This window comes from Sander lucioperca, chromosome 2, assembly GCF_008315115.2.
Source record: "Sander lucioperca isolate FBNREF2018 chromosome 2, SLUC_FBN_1.2, whole genome shotgun sequence".
NCBI lineage: Eukaryota > Metazoa > Chordata > Actinopteri > Perciformes > Percidae > Sander > Sander lucioperca.
In genome coordinates this window covers 41,315,377-41,330,443 of record NC_050174.1, presented here as the reverse complement: position 1 = coordinate 41,330,443, position 15,067 = coordinate 41,315,377, and the positions used below count along the sequence as shown (strand labels likewise).

General features: G+C 41.7%; 1 protein-coding gene across 4 annotated transcripts in view; it reads right to left on the bottom strand.

The window, feature by feature from the left end:
* Positions 1–3,673: 3,673 nt before the first annotated feature.
* The window catches only part of mvb12bb (multivesicular body subunit 12Bb), a 37,963-nt gene continuing 26,569 nt past the window's right edge, over positions 3,674–15,067 (bottom strand). Inside the window, exons 8-10 of one of the 4 annotated variants that reach the window (XM_031300691.2) lie at positions 9,975–10,030; positions 9,295–9,354; positions 3,674–4,688 (exon numbers count right to left, since the gene is read on the bottom strand). In XM_031300691.2, coding sequence (XP_031156551.1) covers positions 4,647–4,688; positions 9,295–9,354; positions 9,975–10,030 — 158 coding nt within the window. In that variant the 3' untranslated portion in view covers positions 3,674–4,646. Of the gene's footprint in view, positions 4,689–9,135; positions 9,355–9,974; positions 10,031–15,067 lie in introns of those variants that run through there. The other 3 variants (XM_031300693.2, XM_031300690.2, XM_031300692.2) reach the window with 3 other exon arrangements.

The following is a 15,067-nucleotide window of genomic DNA, read 5'->3' as shown; positions in this document are numbered from 1 at the left end:
TCGGAGTGCAGCCCGGGGGCTTGTTGAGGTGGCGGGTATGGAGAAGACCACACGTCCAACCTCCCGCTTGACATCTCAGTGGGGCACTCAAACGTCTGGTGACGTCAACGTGGAACGAAGAAACAAGACAGTTAACTGGTAAACGGCAGAGTCTTTCTTTTTTGAATTCTTTTTTTATATAAATTTTCTTTACAAAGCTTTTCCTGTTTCAGTTCATGGAAAGTTTAGCCTGTCCCAGCATGCACTAGGCTGAAGGAATCACATTAGGATGCACAATTTCTACGTTTTCCTTTTTTTTCTTCTTGTTATGAAAATAGGAATAATGTGAACATTAGGCTTTAGGTCTTCTGTCAATGTGATTTGCTGCATCACCTGCTTGCGCGTCTGTTCACCATGGGTCCAGGTCTGGTCTGGACCTGCTTTGACAGGTTTCCTGCCTTCACTCCTTCACCTCTCTCTGTCTCTGGTCACCCCTGCTCAGGGGGAAACGGGGCTGTCAGAGGGAGAGTGGCAGGCTAAGCCTGTCTTAACACAGCACCTCAAACCACCTCATAAATACAGGCTTCCTTTTCCAATTTCCAAGCGGCCCATCCACCTCTGTCTACATGCTTACACACTGCTCCGTGTCATGCGCCGGGGTGTGAGTTTAAAAATGACCACGGGACATCTGGCCCGACTCGCAGAGGGTGGGGCTTTGATGTGTTGCTCTGCAGTTCAGAGTGGGCTTCAACGTGGGCTGAGCCAACGCAGCAGCGGTGACTGAGGAGTCTTAACCCTTGCGTTGTCTTCCCGTCCACCATGGATGTGTTGTCCTTCCGGGTCAAAATTGGAATTTTTTTTGGCACTTTTTCCACTGTTTTTGACACACACAAACGTTTTTTTTTTTTTTAAAGTTCATGGTCATTAAACCTAATTTAAATGACATTATACCTCATTTTTGAGAAAAAAAAGCAGAAATGATGCATTTGTTTGACTAATAGTTACGATCAGAGGATGTTGAGTGAACAACAAACCTTTTTTATGTCAAACTTTAATCTTGACACCCACATGTGGTTTTGAAACCATTTAAATGTTTTTTTTTTCAAATGCTATAAAATTGAATAAAACACCCAAAATTCAATGAAAGTAATCATTAATTGTACCTGCGAAGATTGTTATATGGGTTCCATACAACGTACATCATGCATCCATGTTATTTTTGGGCAATTTGGTCGTAAGAAACCCATATGATATAAAAAACTTTGAAAACGGGTCAAATTTGACCCTAGGACAACACAACGGTTAAGTAGGCCTGGTAGGTTAGAGACAGCAAGGGAGTTTTTAAAAGATGCCCTGAAACAGATTTGCCATATGTGAAACGCTTAGAGACACACAACAGCCCTAAACTACTCCTCTAGCCTTTACTTAAGTGCTGCATAGCACCACAGACGCACAAAAAAGAAGGTTGTTTCCATTTTAATTCTAAAAATGTGGTCTCTGAAAAGCATTATTATTTTCCATATCATAAAGTAGAGTGAAAGGAAAAGTGAAACCATGTGAGGCAGCTTTTTGATGGGCCGATGCTGGGCAGGGCTCATGAGGGAGTTGTGGTTCTGAAAGCTCTGTGCCCATCTGGAGAGTTTGGCTACACTGCTTCTCCTTAGCATGAACGCAAAACCGGTGATCAGCATCATCTAAACACTCTGACACACACATCTGAACGTCAGACTACCTGCTGATAACAGCAACACCAGCAACATGAATGCTGCTCACATTGAGCACAAGACTCAGCTGTTACAGTTTATGTTCTGCAGAAAAATGGCCACATTTTTTTTGTTGTTGTGGAAAAGGCTGGCAAAATTATATATTTTTGTAATTTTCAACATTTCCAATATAAAGACCAGAACCAACAATGCAGTAATCCGTAGCTTGATACTTTTCAACCCAGGTCTAGCAGTAGCACTCAGCCCCAGGCCAATTTGTTCTGAAGACGTAAATCTTTCAAAACAGACGAAGAATATACACTTCCAAGGAAGAGGATTAGGACCACATGTGAAAAATGTTCTGAGTTTAAAGTCAGAATTCTGATTTTTTTATTTGTATTTTTTTTAGAATTCTGACTTTAAACTCAGAACTCAAATACTTTTATTATATATGTTTCACATGTGGACCTAATCTTCTTCCGCACACTTCCAATGACTAAAACATTACTCAAACACGAATAAACAGTACATTTGTTAGGAACTCTTTTCAGCTGCGGATTTGGTGCGCTAGTGAGTATTACCAGCAGCAGGACAGAAGTTTATCGGATGGACTCAAAATAAACTACAGTGAACATTTCACCCAGTGGAACGACACGGCTCACTTAGGTGATTTTGGACAACAAAGGAGCTCAGGCACAGAGGAACAAGCTACTGTATCAGACTTTGGCTCCACAGACAAGATTCCTCCATTGTTGTTCTTTTTGTCTTTTCATGGGAGATTTATAATAATAAAAAATATATATAATATAGTTGTATCCTTTAGGATGCAGTTGTGCATCTCTTCTTTTAATTTCACACATCAACTGACATGACTTCATACACTATCTGCTATGAACTACATCCAGTCTAAACACTGGGAGATGTAACAATATAATAAAAAAAAAAAAAAAACCTGAAACAGATTTGGTGGTTAGTAATAATAGTGATATTATTACTTGTTGCAAAGTTTTTTCTCACATGTAACAGTCCAAAGACTACTGGTAGAACATTGAGTTGTGCTTGTACAGCCTGTGTGAATCTGGATACATATGGCGTATACTGTATATATGTAGGCTACTGTACTGTATGCGCAGCATGGAGGAGGGCTGTCTGAGCCTGTCGCTGTGCTCTAGGGCATCACTGACATGAGTGTCACCTTCATGAAGGAGCGTGAAAGCTGTTCCCTCTGCAGAGGATTCTTCAGACCGTCGCTCTGATTTCAGCGGCAGAACAGAGGAGTTAACGCGAGCGCTCGCAGAGGGTTGTCATCTGCTGTACGCTTCATTAAACACCTGTGAATACCAAAAGCCATTAGGAAAAGAAAAAAGAAAAGAAAGAAGAGGAAATACCTGCATTGTTAGCAGAATCCATAAGTTCACAAACTTACCAGGAGGAGAGTCTAATTAACAACGGGGACATTAATCCATTTTTTTTGTTTCTGATACTAATTACACCTGCGAAAATGTGCAAATGGATTCTGACAATTCCATTAGTTGCAAATGACACATGTAAACAGGAGTGAGAAGATAGTGATGTTTTGGTATCCAAGTGTAAAGTCGGCTTCTGAATATGGCAGCAAAGTGGCAGCAGGATGTTGTTTGGTTCGTTCAAGAGAAAATAAATATTCACTTTAATAAGGAAATATCACGTGTCTTTGGATATTCAGAAACATGAGGGTTTGTCGATATTAAAATACTGCAAAAACTCATTTCCCACAAAGCTGTAGATAGAAATACCCATGGGCGTAGATTTTTTAAAAGATTTCCCCCTTTAAAAAATATGAAAGACAGCCCCAAAAAAAAGGTAAAAATAACCGTTCAATACCAGAATCAGAATCAGAAAGGGTTTTTATTGCCAAGTATGTTTTTTAACACATACAAGGAATTTGTTTTGGTGTTGTTGGTGCACGTCACACATTCTCTAGATGGAATATTAAACAATATAAGTATAGGTATAAACAATATAAGTATATGTACACAGTATGTATTAAATTAAATTAAATTAAAAATAAAGATAGAAATAAAAAAATAAAGAGCAAAGAGCATTATTTACTTACAACAATGAAGTGAACAATACAGGAGAATAATTAATAATAATATACTTTTACGTAAATAAAGACATTTTTCACCATAAATTGATGCAGAAAAGGCACAAATTATTGCACAAAAAAAATCACCCCAATGCCGGAAATTAAGTGTTTGACGCTCAAAGTGTTATAGTGGACGACCCCCAGACCCCCCCCAGTTATAATGTTCAAACTAAACTTTGAAATATCATATTAATAGTAAATACTAACCTATTCACAGAGCTGAAACTTAATGTTGTGTTCTATTCTCAGGAGAGGCATCACTGCTGACGTGGGCGGGCGTCTGGGGTAAAAAAAAAAAAAAAAGAGGCTCTGCTCGTTGTTGCTACACGCTGCTCATGATGAACTGTGTGATGGAAAGATACTTCTGCTGGAGAAGGAACATCAGAGGGGCCTGTTGGCGTGTGATGAGGCTGCTTCTCTTCTTTTGTCCTCCCTGACTGCTACTCACTGTCAGCACGGCCCCCGCTACTCTGATGAGCACAATGTGAGTCACAGCTAACAGACTTTTATGAATTCATCTGTCCGGGGCTATTAATTAAGTTTGGTTTATTTTGGGCATGGCACTTATTGTGAGACTCATCTGAGTTGGCTATAAGCTAAGACAAAAGACATTTTGAAAAGTCACTTTCAAAACAAGTATGTTGGATTTAATACATTGTCAAGTTCTGAATCATAGAATCCATCGAGGTAAAAATACTTTTTAGTTTTTGTTTAGAATTACACACACAATGTACAGCAGTGGTGCATCCCAAACTTAAATTCATTAGTACATTATTCCATCTGTATCTGTAGTGTTTCAGTCCTCTCTGTCTGTCTCTGTCTGCCTCGGTGGAGAGTTACACAACAAGGCTTCGCTCTGTGCTGAAGTTGTAGTAAAACTGAAAAAGAAGAAAAAATGACACGCTGATGAGTAAAAATATATTGTCATAACAGGACAAAATCATCATTAACCTGCACCGTACTAATCATTAATACACTATACATTATTAAATCAAACTGACGATAATTTCAACAACCCTCTGAATGTTTTAAAAAATGGTATTAAGTTGAACTAAAGAATTAAAAAATGGATTGATTTCATGTTATTCCCTCCACGTTGAAACTACAGGCCTGCAGTACAGCAGAGTGATTAGACGACTCTCCCGAATGAAGATTGAGAAAATACAAACAAATACTGCCCCCTTCTGGCATATCATGGACATGACTCTTTAACAAGCAAAAGGGCTTTGAACTCAGATTCTTGGCTGATGTGGCATTAAAAGGCAGGAAAGTGTGCAATTTTTTGACTCGTTTTACTGATTTAACTGTTTTTTTCTTTATCTAGTTTTATATATTTTAGTCTACATATTCTTATGTACGTCTGTATGATTTCTGTCTTTTCCTGCTGCACTGCAGGTGGCTGGCGGAGAGCAGTTTTTCATTTTTCTTTATGTTTGTAAGTACACAAGGAACTATGACAATAAATAAATCTGAATCTGGTTCTATAAATCATTATTTTACTCCCCTCTATTGAAAAGATACACTTTTGGTATCCTACTGAGTAGACAATTTCAACTTTGGTGGCAGAAGTCTATTTTGTCCCAAACCCAAATATTAGAAATGGAGGTAACACCATTCAAAGGTCAAAGGAAACGACAGATGGCTTTTGGCCCGGATACAGATCTAAACGCCACGGCGTGACAGATCCACAGTACTAATTATTTCTTGGTTAATGTTCATACAAAATGCAGTGCTCGGCTACTGACTTGAGTCAGTGTTTGGGTCCACAGCAATCACTCTTAAGTTACCTCACACAAAAAATGATTCCTGGGTTTCACACAGTGAGGTATACAGATGTTACATTTGGGAAAAAGAAAGCACTGGCATCAGATTGGTATTCAGTATCACAAGATACCCTGAGTTAAGGTATGAGAATCAGCATCAGAAGAGAAAAAGTTGGATCGGTGCGTCCACAAAAATATTAGCAGTTCCCAGAAGCACTCAGACATATCCTTTTACACAATCCTTCTCCCAAAATCGATTCTATAAATCCAAATGGTTTAGAAATTGAAAGAAAGGTCCTAAGAAAAATGACAAAGGCAATCCAAAAGAATCTATAATAACAAACAGCATACTGTTTACTTTGTGGTCAAAACTCTTATACAAATAATAACACAACATGATTTTGTTGTGGGTGCAGTTTCACTGGCCAATCAGGGAAGTTTTATGACACAAAGTGGGGCTCACCGCCCCAAGTTAGATGGTTGTATTACCGCAACACAGCACTAGGTGATGCTGTATGATCACTGAAATAACTTTCCAAATCTCAACCAGAAACCACGGAGGAGCCACAGTGGCTCAAACCGGGTTCTCTCGATCAAAATACCACCTTCCCTGATTTTCATCTACTTGAGGGGAAGCTGCAAGTTACCCAGAACCTGTCACATATCACAAGCCTGTTAGTTGTGAAGAAATTCAGCCCCCCTCCCCACCACACAAAAATTCAGTCTCAACATCTGGCACAGTAAATAAAGAATCCTGTGTGCACGTGCATGTGTTTGTGTGAGTGTGTGTGTGTGTGTGTGGATGATGGATGGGGGAATGGGGTGTTATCAGGGAGAGCATGTATCAATGTCTGCCAGTTTTATACACAGGCTGACAGGACAGTGACACACTAGAACATGGGCGGCAGTCACCCAGACGAGCAGAGCTTCATTTCCTGTCCCTGCTCCACTGCCAAAAATATGTGACATGTTGTCTTCATTAATTCCACCTCTATTTGGAGCTCTCCCTCTCACACCTCGCACATACCCCCTGTACACTACTGTCCCTCCATACATTGACATGGCAACACACAAGCACAGGCCTAGAAACACACACACACGCACACGCACGCACGCACACACGCACACGCACACACACACACACACACACACACACACACACACACACACACACACACACAGATAACTCCCAACAAACACTGAAAGCCCATCATACACAGGTGCTAATGAAAATCTTGTCATGTGTGCATACACACTTCTTTTCCACGAGCGTACTCCCTCTGAAAATCATTAGCCAGCCGCCAACAACATTTTTCAGCAGAGCAAACTACATAAAGATGTCACTTTAAATCGCGTACTAATTAACACTTAAAAAGACACAAATTAGATATGCGTGGCTAAAAGCAATTATAATATCCGCAAGTTTTGCGAGTCATTTGGGAAATGAAAAGAATGCCTAATTGCTGGAACCAACATCATCCGAGACATGGCTTAAGTGATGCCTGTTAGGAAATGGTCTTATCTACAACTGTGGCTGTGATTACAACAGTTTTCCTCAATTACATGTGCATATGTATAATTCTTGAAAGTACATCTCTTTCATGAATCTATATTTTTTTAATTGGTTTAGAAAGAGGCAATTAGGTTCTGTGCTGAAAGCGCCTCCAGTTTCCAGAGACGGGGTGGAAGAAGCTCCACAGCACGAGCACGGACAGTGACCTCTTCTGGACAAAACAAGACGAAAATGCTCAACAATATTTTAAAAACTCAGGTACAGTTTCATACAAAAAACCCAAATCTTTTTTTGAAACTAAATATTGTAGATTTTATAGATTTTTTTCTGTTTTACATTATCAAGAATGATTTGCCTTTTCTGCAGAAACCTTGAGTACAGAGAACTTATTGGACATTACAATTAGACTCTAACACTGACAGAGAAAATCAAGCAAAAAATACCAAGACAAAAGAAAAAATACAATAATCACATCACTTCCTACAAGAAACACCTCTGCTGCCCAGCATGTTTGCCAGAATACCACCGACTATATTTACCCCCCTCTTGTTCTGCAGATATCAGTGTGAGATAATAATAAGAGGAGAGAAGTAAAAATAACACAATGGTGAGGGATGTTTCCACTTGGAAACTAATTATCAAGCTAAGCTGTGACTTCATCCTCATCAGCCTGGCCCCGCCATTAATCTTGTGCTGTCGTCCACTTCACTAAATCCTGTGTGTTACACTATCTCACATTTACTTCATCAGCTCCAGCGCGGCTGTAATTAATGATTTCTCATGCCCCTTCCCTTCTCCAGCTCAGCTCACCATGTGTCCTCCTGCTAATCACACTCTCGGAGAAGAGAGGAAGGAGGAGAGGAGAGTAGAGTAGAGGAAGAGGAAAAAGGGGGTAAAAAAAAGAGCATATAGGATGAGCAGCCAGCCTGTCTCCACCCTGGAAAACACACACACACACGCACACACGCACGCACGCACACACATACACACGCACACACACACACACACACACACACACACACACACACAGACATACACGTACACGCCATTAATACCTTCGCTGACAATGAGCTTCATTTAGATGACCATGTGACAAGATGGCGACTCTGTGTGATTTGGATAGTATGTGACAGAAGACAGAGGCAGAGTGCAGAACAGACACCCGGTTTGATGAGGGAGTGTTTGCTCTGTAACAACACATCTCAAACCCAACAGCACCTGTTCTTTTACAGTGGTCTGTCACTTCCTGGCAGTTCTGATACCAAGATACCGTGCTAATGAGAGAGAAGGGGGGTTGTCACTCCCTTTAAAGCGCATGCAAGCGCACGCATGCAAGCGCACGCACACACACACACACACACACACACACACACACACACACACACACACACACACACACACACACACACAGGTTTGTGGCACTATCTTTGCGGGGACCCGTCATTGACATAATGCATTCCCTAGCCCCTTACCCTAACCTTAACCATCACAACTAAATGCCTAACCTTAACCCTTACCCTAACCCTAACCATAACCTAATTCTATCCCTAATCCTACAACCAAGTCTTAACCCTCAAACAGACCTTTAAAGTTGTGGAGTCCAGCATTTTGGCCCCACAAAGCTGTCGGGACCCCACAAGTATACTGGACTCCTGGTTTTTGGACCCCACCAATATAGTTAAACAAGCCCCCCCCCTCCCCACACACACACACACACACACACACACACGAACGAACCAACTCTTTCTTTCTCACACGGGCTGCACACAGATGATTTTCTTCCTATGAATGCCTGCAGGCTACAGTGTTTCATCAGAAATGGGGAGAACTTTGTAGCGCTTTTATTTGCTCTGCATGATTGCTAACTTTTTTTGCCTACTGAAGATGAAACTGATTGGAAACTTTAAAAAACAGTAAAACACGCAGAATCTGACCAGAAACAAACCCCCCAGAGATCTACAGCACTGAGCGAGGTGCTGGATTGAGCTGTTTGAGAGAAGAATTGGGGAATAAAAGTCAAGTGTTTTGGAACAGGAGACGAAGCTTTTGAGAGAGAATGGCTGCCTAGCCTGGCCATGCTTTTATTCAATTGGGGCTTAGTGGAGCCAACAGGGCCTCACTGTCTCAGACACTTAATTACAACCCCAAGACCGTTTGCTTTGCATTGTGGGCCAGCGGCGTCAGCCGAGCGTTGCAGCCTCTACTCACTGCCTCCTCGATCTCTGCCAGGGATTTGATCGTAATGCCCATTAAATTGACTTGCTGCATCTGAAATCAAAAGCAGGGAGAGGAGGAAGGAGAGGAGGGAGAAGAAGAAGAAGAAGAAGAACAAGAACAAGAACAAGAAGAAGAAGAAACATGGCGGTTAGGCTCATGGCTAAGTAAGCATGCTTAAAATCTTTAATCCTCTCCCTCTCTGTGTCAATACAAACGGGACTATAGTGACAACCGCCGCCAGCCAGCCAAATGGACTTCATTGAGCCAGCTCTGCCTGACGGCACACATTCATCACTCAGTCTGGAGGAAAGGAGAGGAGAGGAGAGGAGAGGAGAGGAGAGGAGAGGAGAGGAGAGGAGAGAGAGGAGAGAGAGGAGAGAGAGGAGAGGAGAGGAGAGGAGAGGAGAGGAGAGGAGAGGAATGCATACTGTGAAAAAGGACAAAAAGGACAAAAAGGACAAAAAGGAAAGGAAATGAAAGGAAAGAAAAGGAAAAGGACTAAAGGCTGCATACTGTGAAAAAGGACAAACTATGACCATCATGTTGCCAATACTACACAACATGTTGCAGGACAAGTAACTGTACAGTAACTATCATGGCCCTTTTCATATTCATATTGTAATACAGTTATCATTTTGCATTTTGTCACTAGTTCATCAATGAACTTTTACCTCTTTGGGATTTCCATACAACTTCTCAGAGATCACAAAGGGCACATCGTCAAGAGCTGCAAAAAAAGTAAGAAAAAATTAAGTTGAAGGTTGACAACAATAAATAAATATTAGTCCCTATTCTTGATCCTGAGTATTTCCATAAGACTAAGCGTGGCTTTATGAAACAGAAAAGCTATCAACATCCCCAGCCACCCCGACACCTCCCCTCCTTCCGTCTATGGAGAGAAGATGAAAGGCTTTTTTATTCTCTGCTGTTATTTGAGCACCTCCACTCTCTCCTCCAACCCAGCCCTTTCCCAACCCTCTTCCAGTTTAATTACTCTTGATTATTCCCGATTCCGTCTTGTCTGAGAGATGTTCACCTCGGAGACAAAGACACGCTCGCACAAGGCACAGAAAAGCGTAAAGAAGAGAGACAAAACATTCACCAGATATCAAATTTGCATGAAAATAAGCCACACTGTTCAGCCGGCAAAAAGTGGATTGAAATGAGGACTTGCCAAGAGCGTGGTGGTATAATTAGCATTTGACCAAACAAACGAGCTTCAACAGAGCTATAATTAAGCAGGCCTGTAATTAAGTGTATGCCCTTTATCATAATGATCGTGGTTAAAATGGTGTGATGGCTGCCAGTTGATTATTAATGGTGTAACCCCGTACTGCATGCATCCTGCACTGGAATCAAGGTGTCACGACTGTCAGGCTAGAGAGCAGCCCTTTGTTTATAAAATACATTAGGGCCCAAATTAACACAGGGTGACAGGGGACACAAAGCCTCTCGTTTCCAGACAGAAAGAGAAAACTGCAGCTGCTCGGCTTCATTATAAAACTCCCAAATCTGGAGGCACAAAACTTGCTGCCGTTGGCTTCGACAGGAGCCCCAAATATCAAGAGGCCAAGCTTCCAACTGATATTCTTTTACCCACAGTCCATCAGGCCCGCTGGCACAGGAAAAGGAACTCATAAGCCGAAGCTGTTCATGAGTCATCGCTTTGGAGCTGACACTCCTTTTGGCCTTTCCAGTTCACAGCAGTATTCTAAAGTATGGAATTTTAAAATATCCCTCACTTTGACACTTATGTGACTTGCTTTCCTTTCTTGGTTATTATACAGATCCACGGCTTGGCACTTTCCACACAAGTGTAGTACAATGTGATCTTTGTAATCAAGCATGACCCTCACCCTCATGACCATAGGGAAGCTTATTTCGTTTTTGGCTTCCATTCATCTCGCACAGTAAAAATGTAGTCGGAACAAGAGTCTACAGCTGTGCTAGCGGCTCTGTGAGGCTGTACTTTGGCACAGCGGCGCTTTGAGCAAAATGCCAATGTCAGCATGTTAAAAGGCTCACAATCATAATGCTAAGAGGCTGTAGTTAAGCTAAAGGTTTACACCATGTACCAGGTTCCCCATTACTTTAGCGAGCATTTGAAAATTTGCACCAAAAATTATAGGTGAGGCTAATGGGAATAACATTAGTTTGGCAGGTATACTGTATAGTCATAAACCAAATATTGAAATTTTGACCTGATGATGGCGGTAGATGTAAAAATGTAATGGATCACCAAAGTTATTATAATTCATCCTGAGGTGGACAAAAATATCTGTACCAAATTCAACAGGAATCCATCCAAAAGTTGCTGATGTTTTTCACTCAAAACCACAAATATCAACCTCATGGGGCACTTGAGGAAAGGTCAGGGGATCACAAAATTCATTAGGATTCATCGTATGGGAACCATTGATGTCTGCACAAAATTGTATGGTAATCCATCCGATAGCTGTGGAGATATTTCAGTCTAGGTCAAAGTGGTGGACCAGCCGACGGGCCAAAACACCACCATTGCCATCCCACTCACCCACGTGTTGTTCAATTCCCCAGTCTTGACACCCACCTCCCTGTTGCGCCTTTGGATATGTGGCTATCTGAAGCTGCAAGCAAACCAAGGTGATTGGGTAGGTCCAATGACTTGTTTAAGCTCATAAAAACAAGTGAACAAACATGCACTACTGTGTCGCTGGGAGCACCAACACCAGGCAGAGGCAGGCAGGCAGGGAGAATACATTTGAATCAATAGCCAGCAATGGGAAGCCGAGATTGTAGCTGGTGATGGATCTGAGTGCGTGGCGCGGACAGATGAATGCAGAGCTGAAGGCCACAGAGTTTCTTTATTGTTCAAGGATTACATTTAAAACCAGATCTCACTTTGTATTCCTCCACCATCTATACTAGAGAGGCTATCTTACATCTAGATAAATGGAGAGGCATGGGAGATGACTTCTTGGTAAAAAAAAATGGATACCGTGGAGAAATCCGAGGGTGCAAAGGGCAAAAATAATGTAAATCCAATCTTCTGACCAGGAATCCCACTATGAAGCATGTTTTAGCTGCTCAAATGGCCAGGCTACAGTCCATTAACTCGTGACTGTATTGCAGTGTAGGGCATTGGGTAGTTATTTGGCATTCGGAGTATGCGAGCGCAGTCAATATGAAAACATCTGGCAGAAATTTTGGTACAATGACTATGATGATGACGGTGATCATGATGATGGTGGTGGTGAGCGCAGAGGTAGCGTTAAGTAAGGAGGACCCTGTGGCTTGAGTGATTGTAGTGTAAAGAACGGAGTCAGCACAGGCCCCGTGTGGATCATTGCCTTATTAATGGCTCCGTCAGGTGCGATGAGCAATGGCTGCATTGTCATCTCCAGCCTCTGGGCACAGATGAATGGCTGTTTCAGGGCGGGAAGGGCTCCCTCGTACGCTGGGCTGAGCACTAATCCCTCACTCTTCCATTGTTGGATGCACTGTCACCCAGGACTTCAGCAGCGCCATACATTGCATTTCCAGGGTTCTAACAGACATGGTCGTGGACACAGGCGTACACACACACACACACACACACACATAAACCAGACCGAGTTGCGCTCCCGACACTGACTGATGGAAAAATATGTGCGTGTGTTCGAGCATACCCCATATTACCTGAACCACAACTCAAGAGTAACACTTTAGGAATGTTGATGAACTTTTATTTTACACTAACCCTAACCCACTAATTCAGCAGAATTGCATTGACCTCTGTCTAGCATGATTACCTGGGTGAATTTGTCTCGCACCTGAATTAAGTGAGAAAATCACAGACAGGGCAATAACCTGCAAGTGCGAATGAGCATCTGTTACCACGTTTTACTCATGGTCAATATGATCTTTATTGTTAAATACCATAAAATAATACAAAATAATAAGTAAAGCTGCTTAAAAACAGGTTCAAGCTTCATCTGGAACCTGCTGCATTTCATATTCCAAACAATTGGATGTTGCCTTTTCTCTATGTGTAGCCGGGCTAGACATTGCCATACCTTTCCTGTCGGTGTGACTCTCAATTTGAGGGCGGATTCTTTATGCAGACCATGGAAATGCTATTCTAGTTGCAGACCCCGCTCTCTGTCACCTCTGCAGATAATGGTGAGTAGATGAACAGTGAGCTGGAGGAGGACCCCCTATGCCCACTCACAGCCCTTAGCCCCTCTCTGACATGAGAAATAGTGCCCAGGCCTGACAGCATATCGGAGACATATTGTAGTTTATTTTGTCGCCCGGGCATGCCATCTGTGCCATTCCAATAGAGGGTGTGTGTGTTCAGGCTGCTGCAACAGAGGAGGGCGCGAGGCTCCGGGTCCCTCAGTAGCTCTGCAGCCACGGCAGGTCATTAGTCAAATTGCCTAATGAGAGAGAATACAAATGGCCCCCTACCCTGACAGGAGGAATTTTGGAGGTGTCAGAGCTCCTGACCCGTGCTATGAGAACAGATGATAGCAAGTTGCTATTTTCAGATTCTTTTAATGACTATGGCTCTATGAAACCCATTCTTTTTCTTTTATCTTTTTCCCGCTTTTTCAAGCCCTCTAGACAGACCAGTGGAAAAAAAAAAAAAAAAAACTTTGTGTATTAAAAATCTCACTTGCAAAAGTGGAAGTGTAACTTTTGAATTATTTAAATGTTTACTGGGGAGTCAATTAACATTCTAAAAAGCTTATAACACTGATAAATGACTAAAATAGATCACGTACTGAAATGATGTTGAGGGTTTCTGATCGTCTATTTTCATTTGTTTGGAAACAGGCTGCACACAGCCGGCAGTCTGACTGTGGTGTGTGCAAGCTTGTGTTGCAATTCTCCTGACAGCAAGTCAGTTAGTTTATACTAAAATATTAATTTCATCTCATCCAAATGTAAACAAATTGAAATGTTTCTAATGCTAAGAGCACTATCCAAGGCATCCAGCGGATGAATGTGCTTATAGTTACACACCACAGGCTTAGGCTGCGACCCACTCAGGTTTATTGAGAGAGACTGTGGAGGGAAAACAGAAGAGGAGCACCAAGGGAGTGGAAAGAACTTGAATCATTTTACACAAGCTTGCTGTTTGTACACTTTGAAGAATATTTTTCAAAATAGAACGCTGTGTTTAATCGTACAATATATTAACTCATTTAGAAAGGTTTGTGAAATGTAATAAATGCATCATATAGCTCAACAACAATGTTTAAAATGGCCTTTATAGTCTACTTTAAGATAGTATTGAACAGTTAAGATTACAGTTGAGTAACATACTCTCTCAAAAAAATCTGAAAAAAAGAAAAGAAAAAAAAAATTCTCCAATATTAAAATTCAGTGCTATTCTTTTGTTACCAGAGGGATGCAAAATTGCAAGCTTATGTAGAATGACCCACTTACTTTTCCATCTGTGACAAGCAGTCCTTGAAATCTGGTTGTGGGTAAGGAGCCAGGAGGCAGCCCCAGTCGGGCGCTGGTCCATCAGTCTTCCAGAAAGTGGGCAGAGCCAGCAACACCTACGGTGAGTTGGCCACAAACACTGCTGCATAACACCGAATGCTCTGAGAAGGTGTCGGCATGTGTGATAACTTCTCCAATACAGGCACTCTAAATGTCGTGCAAATATGTAAGCGCTATTTCATGTAAAGTACCAAAAGTCCTCAGTGATCTGGTATAATTACAAATCCTTTCATATTCACTGCTTTTTTTTTTTTTTCTTTTAAATCAGTCAGTGCTGGAGAAGCCCTTCTCG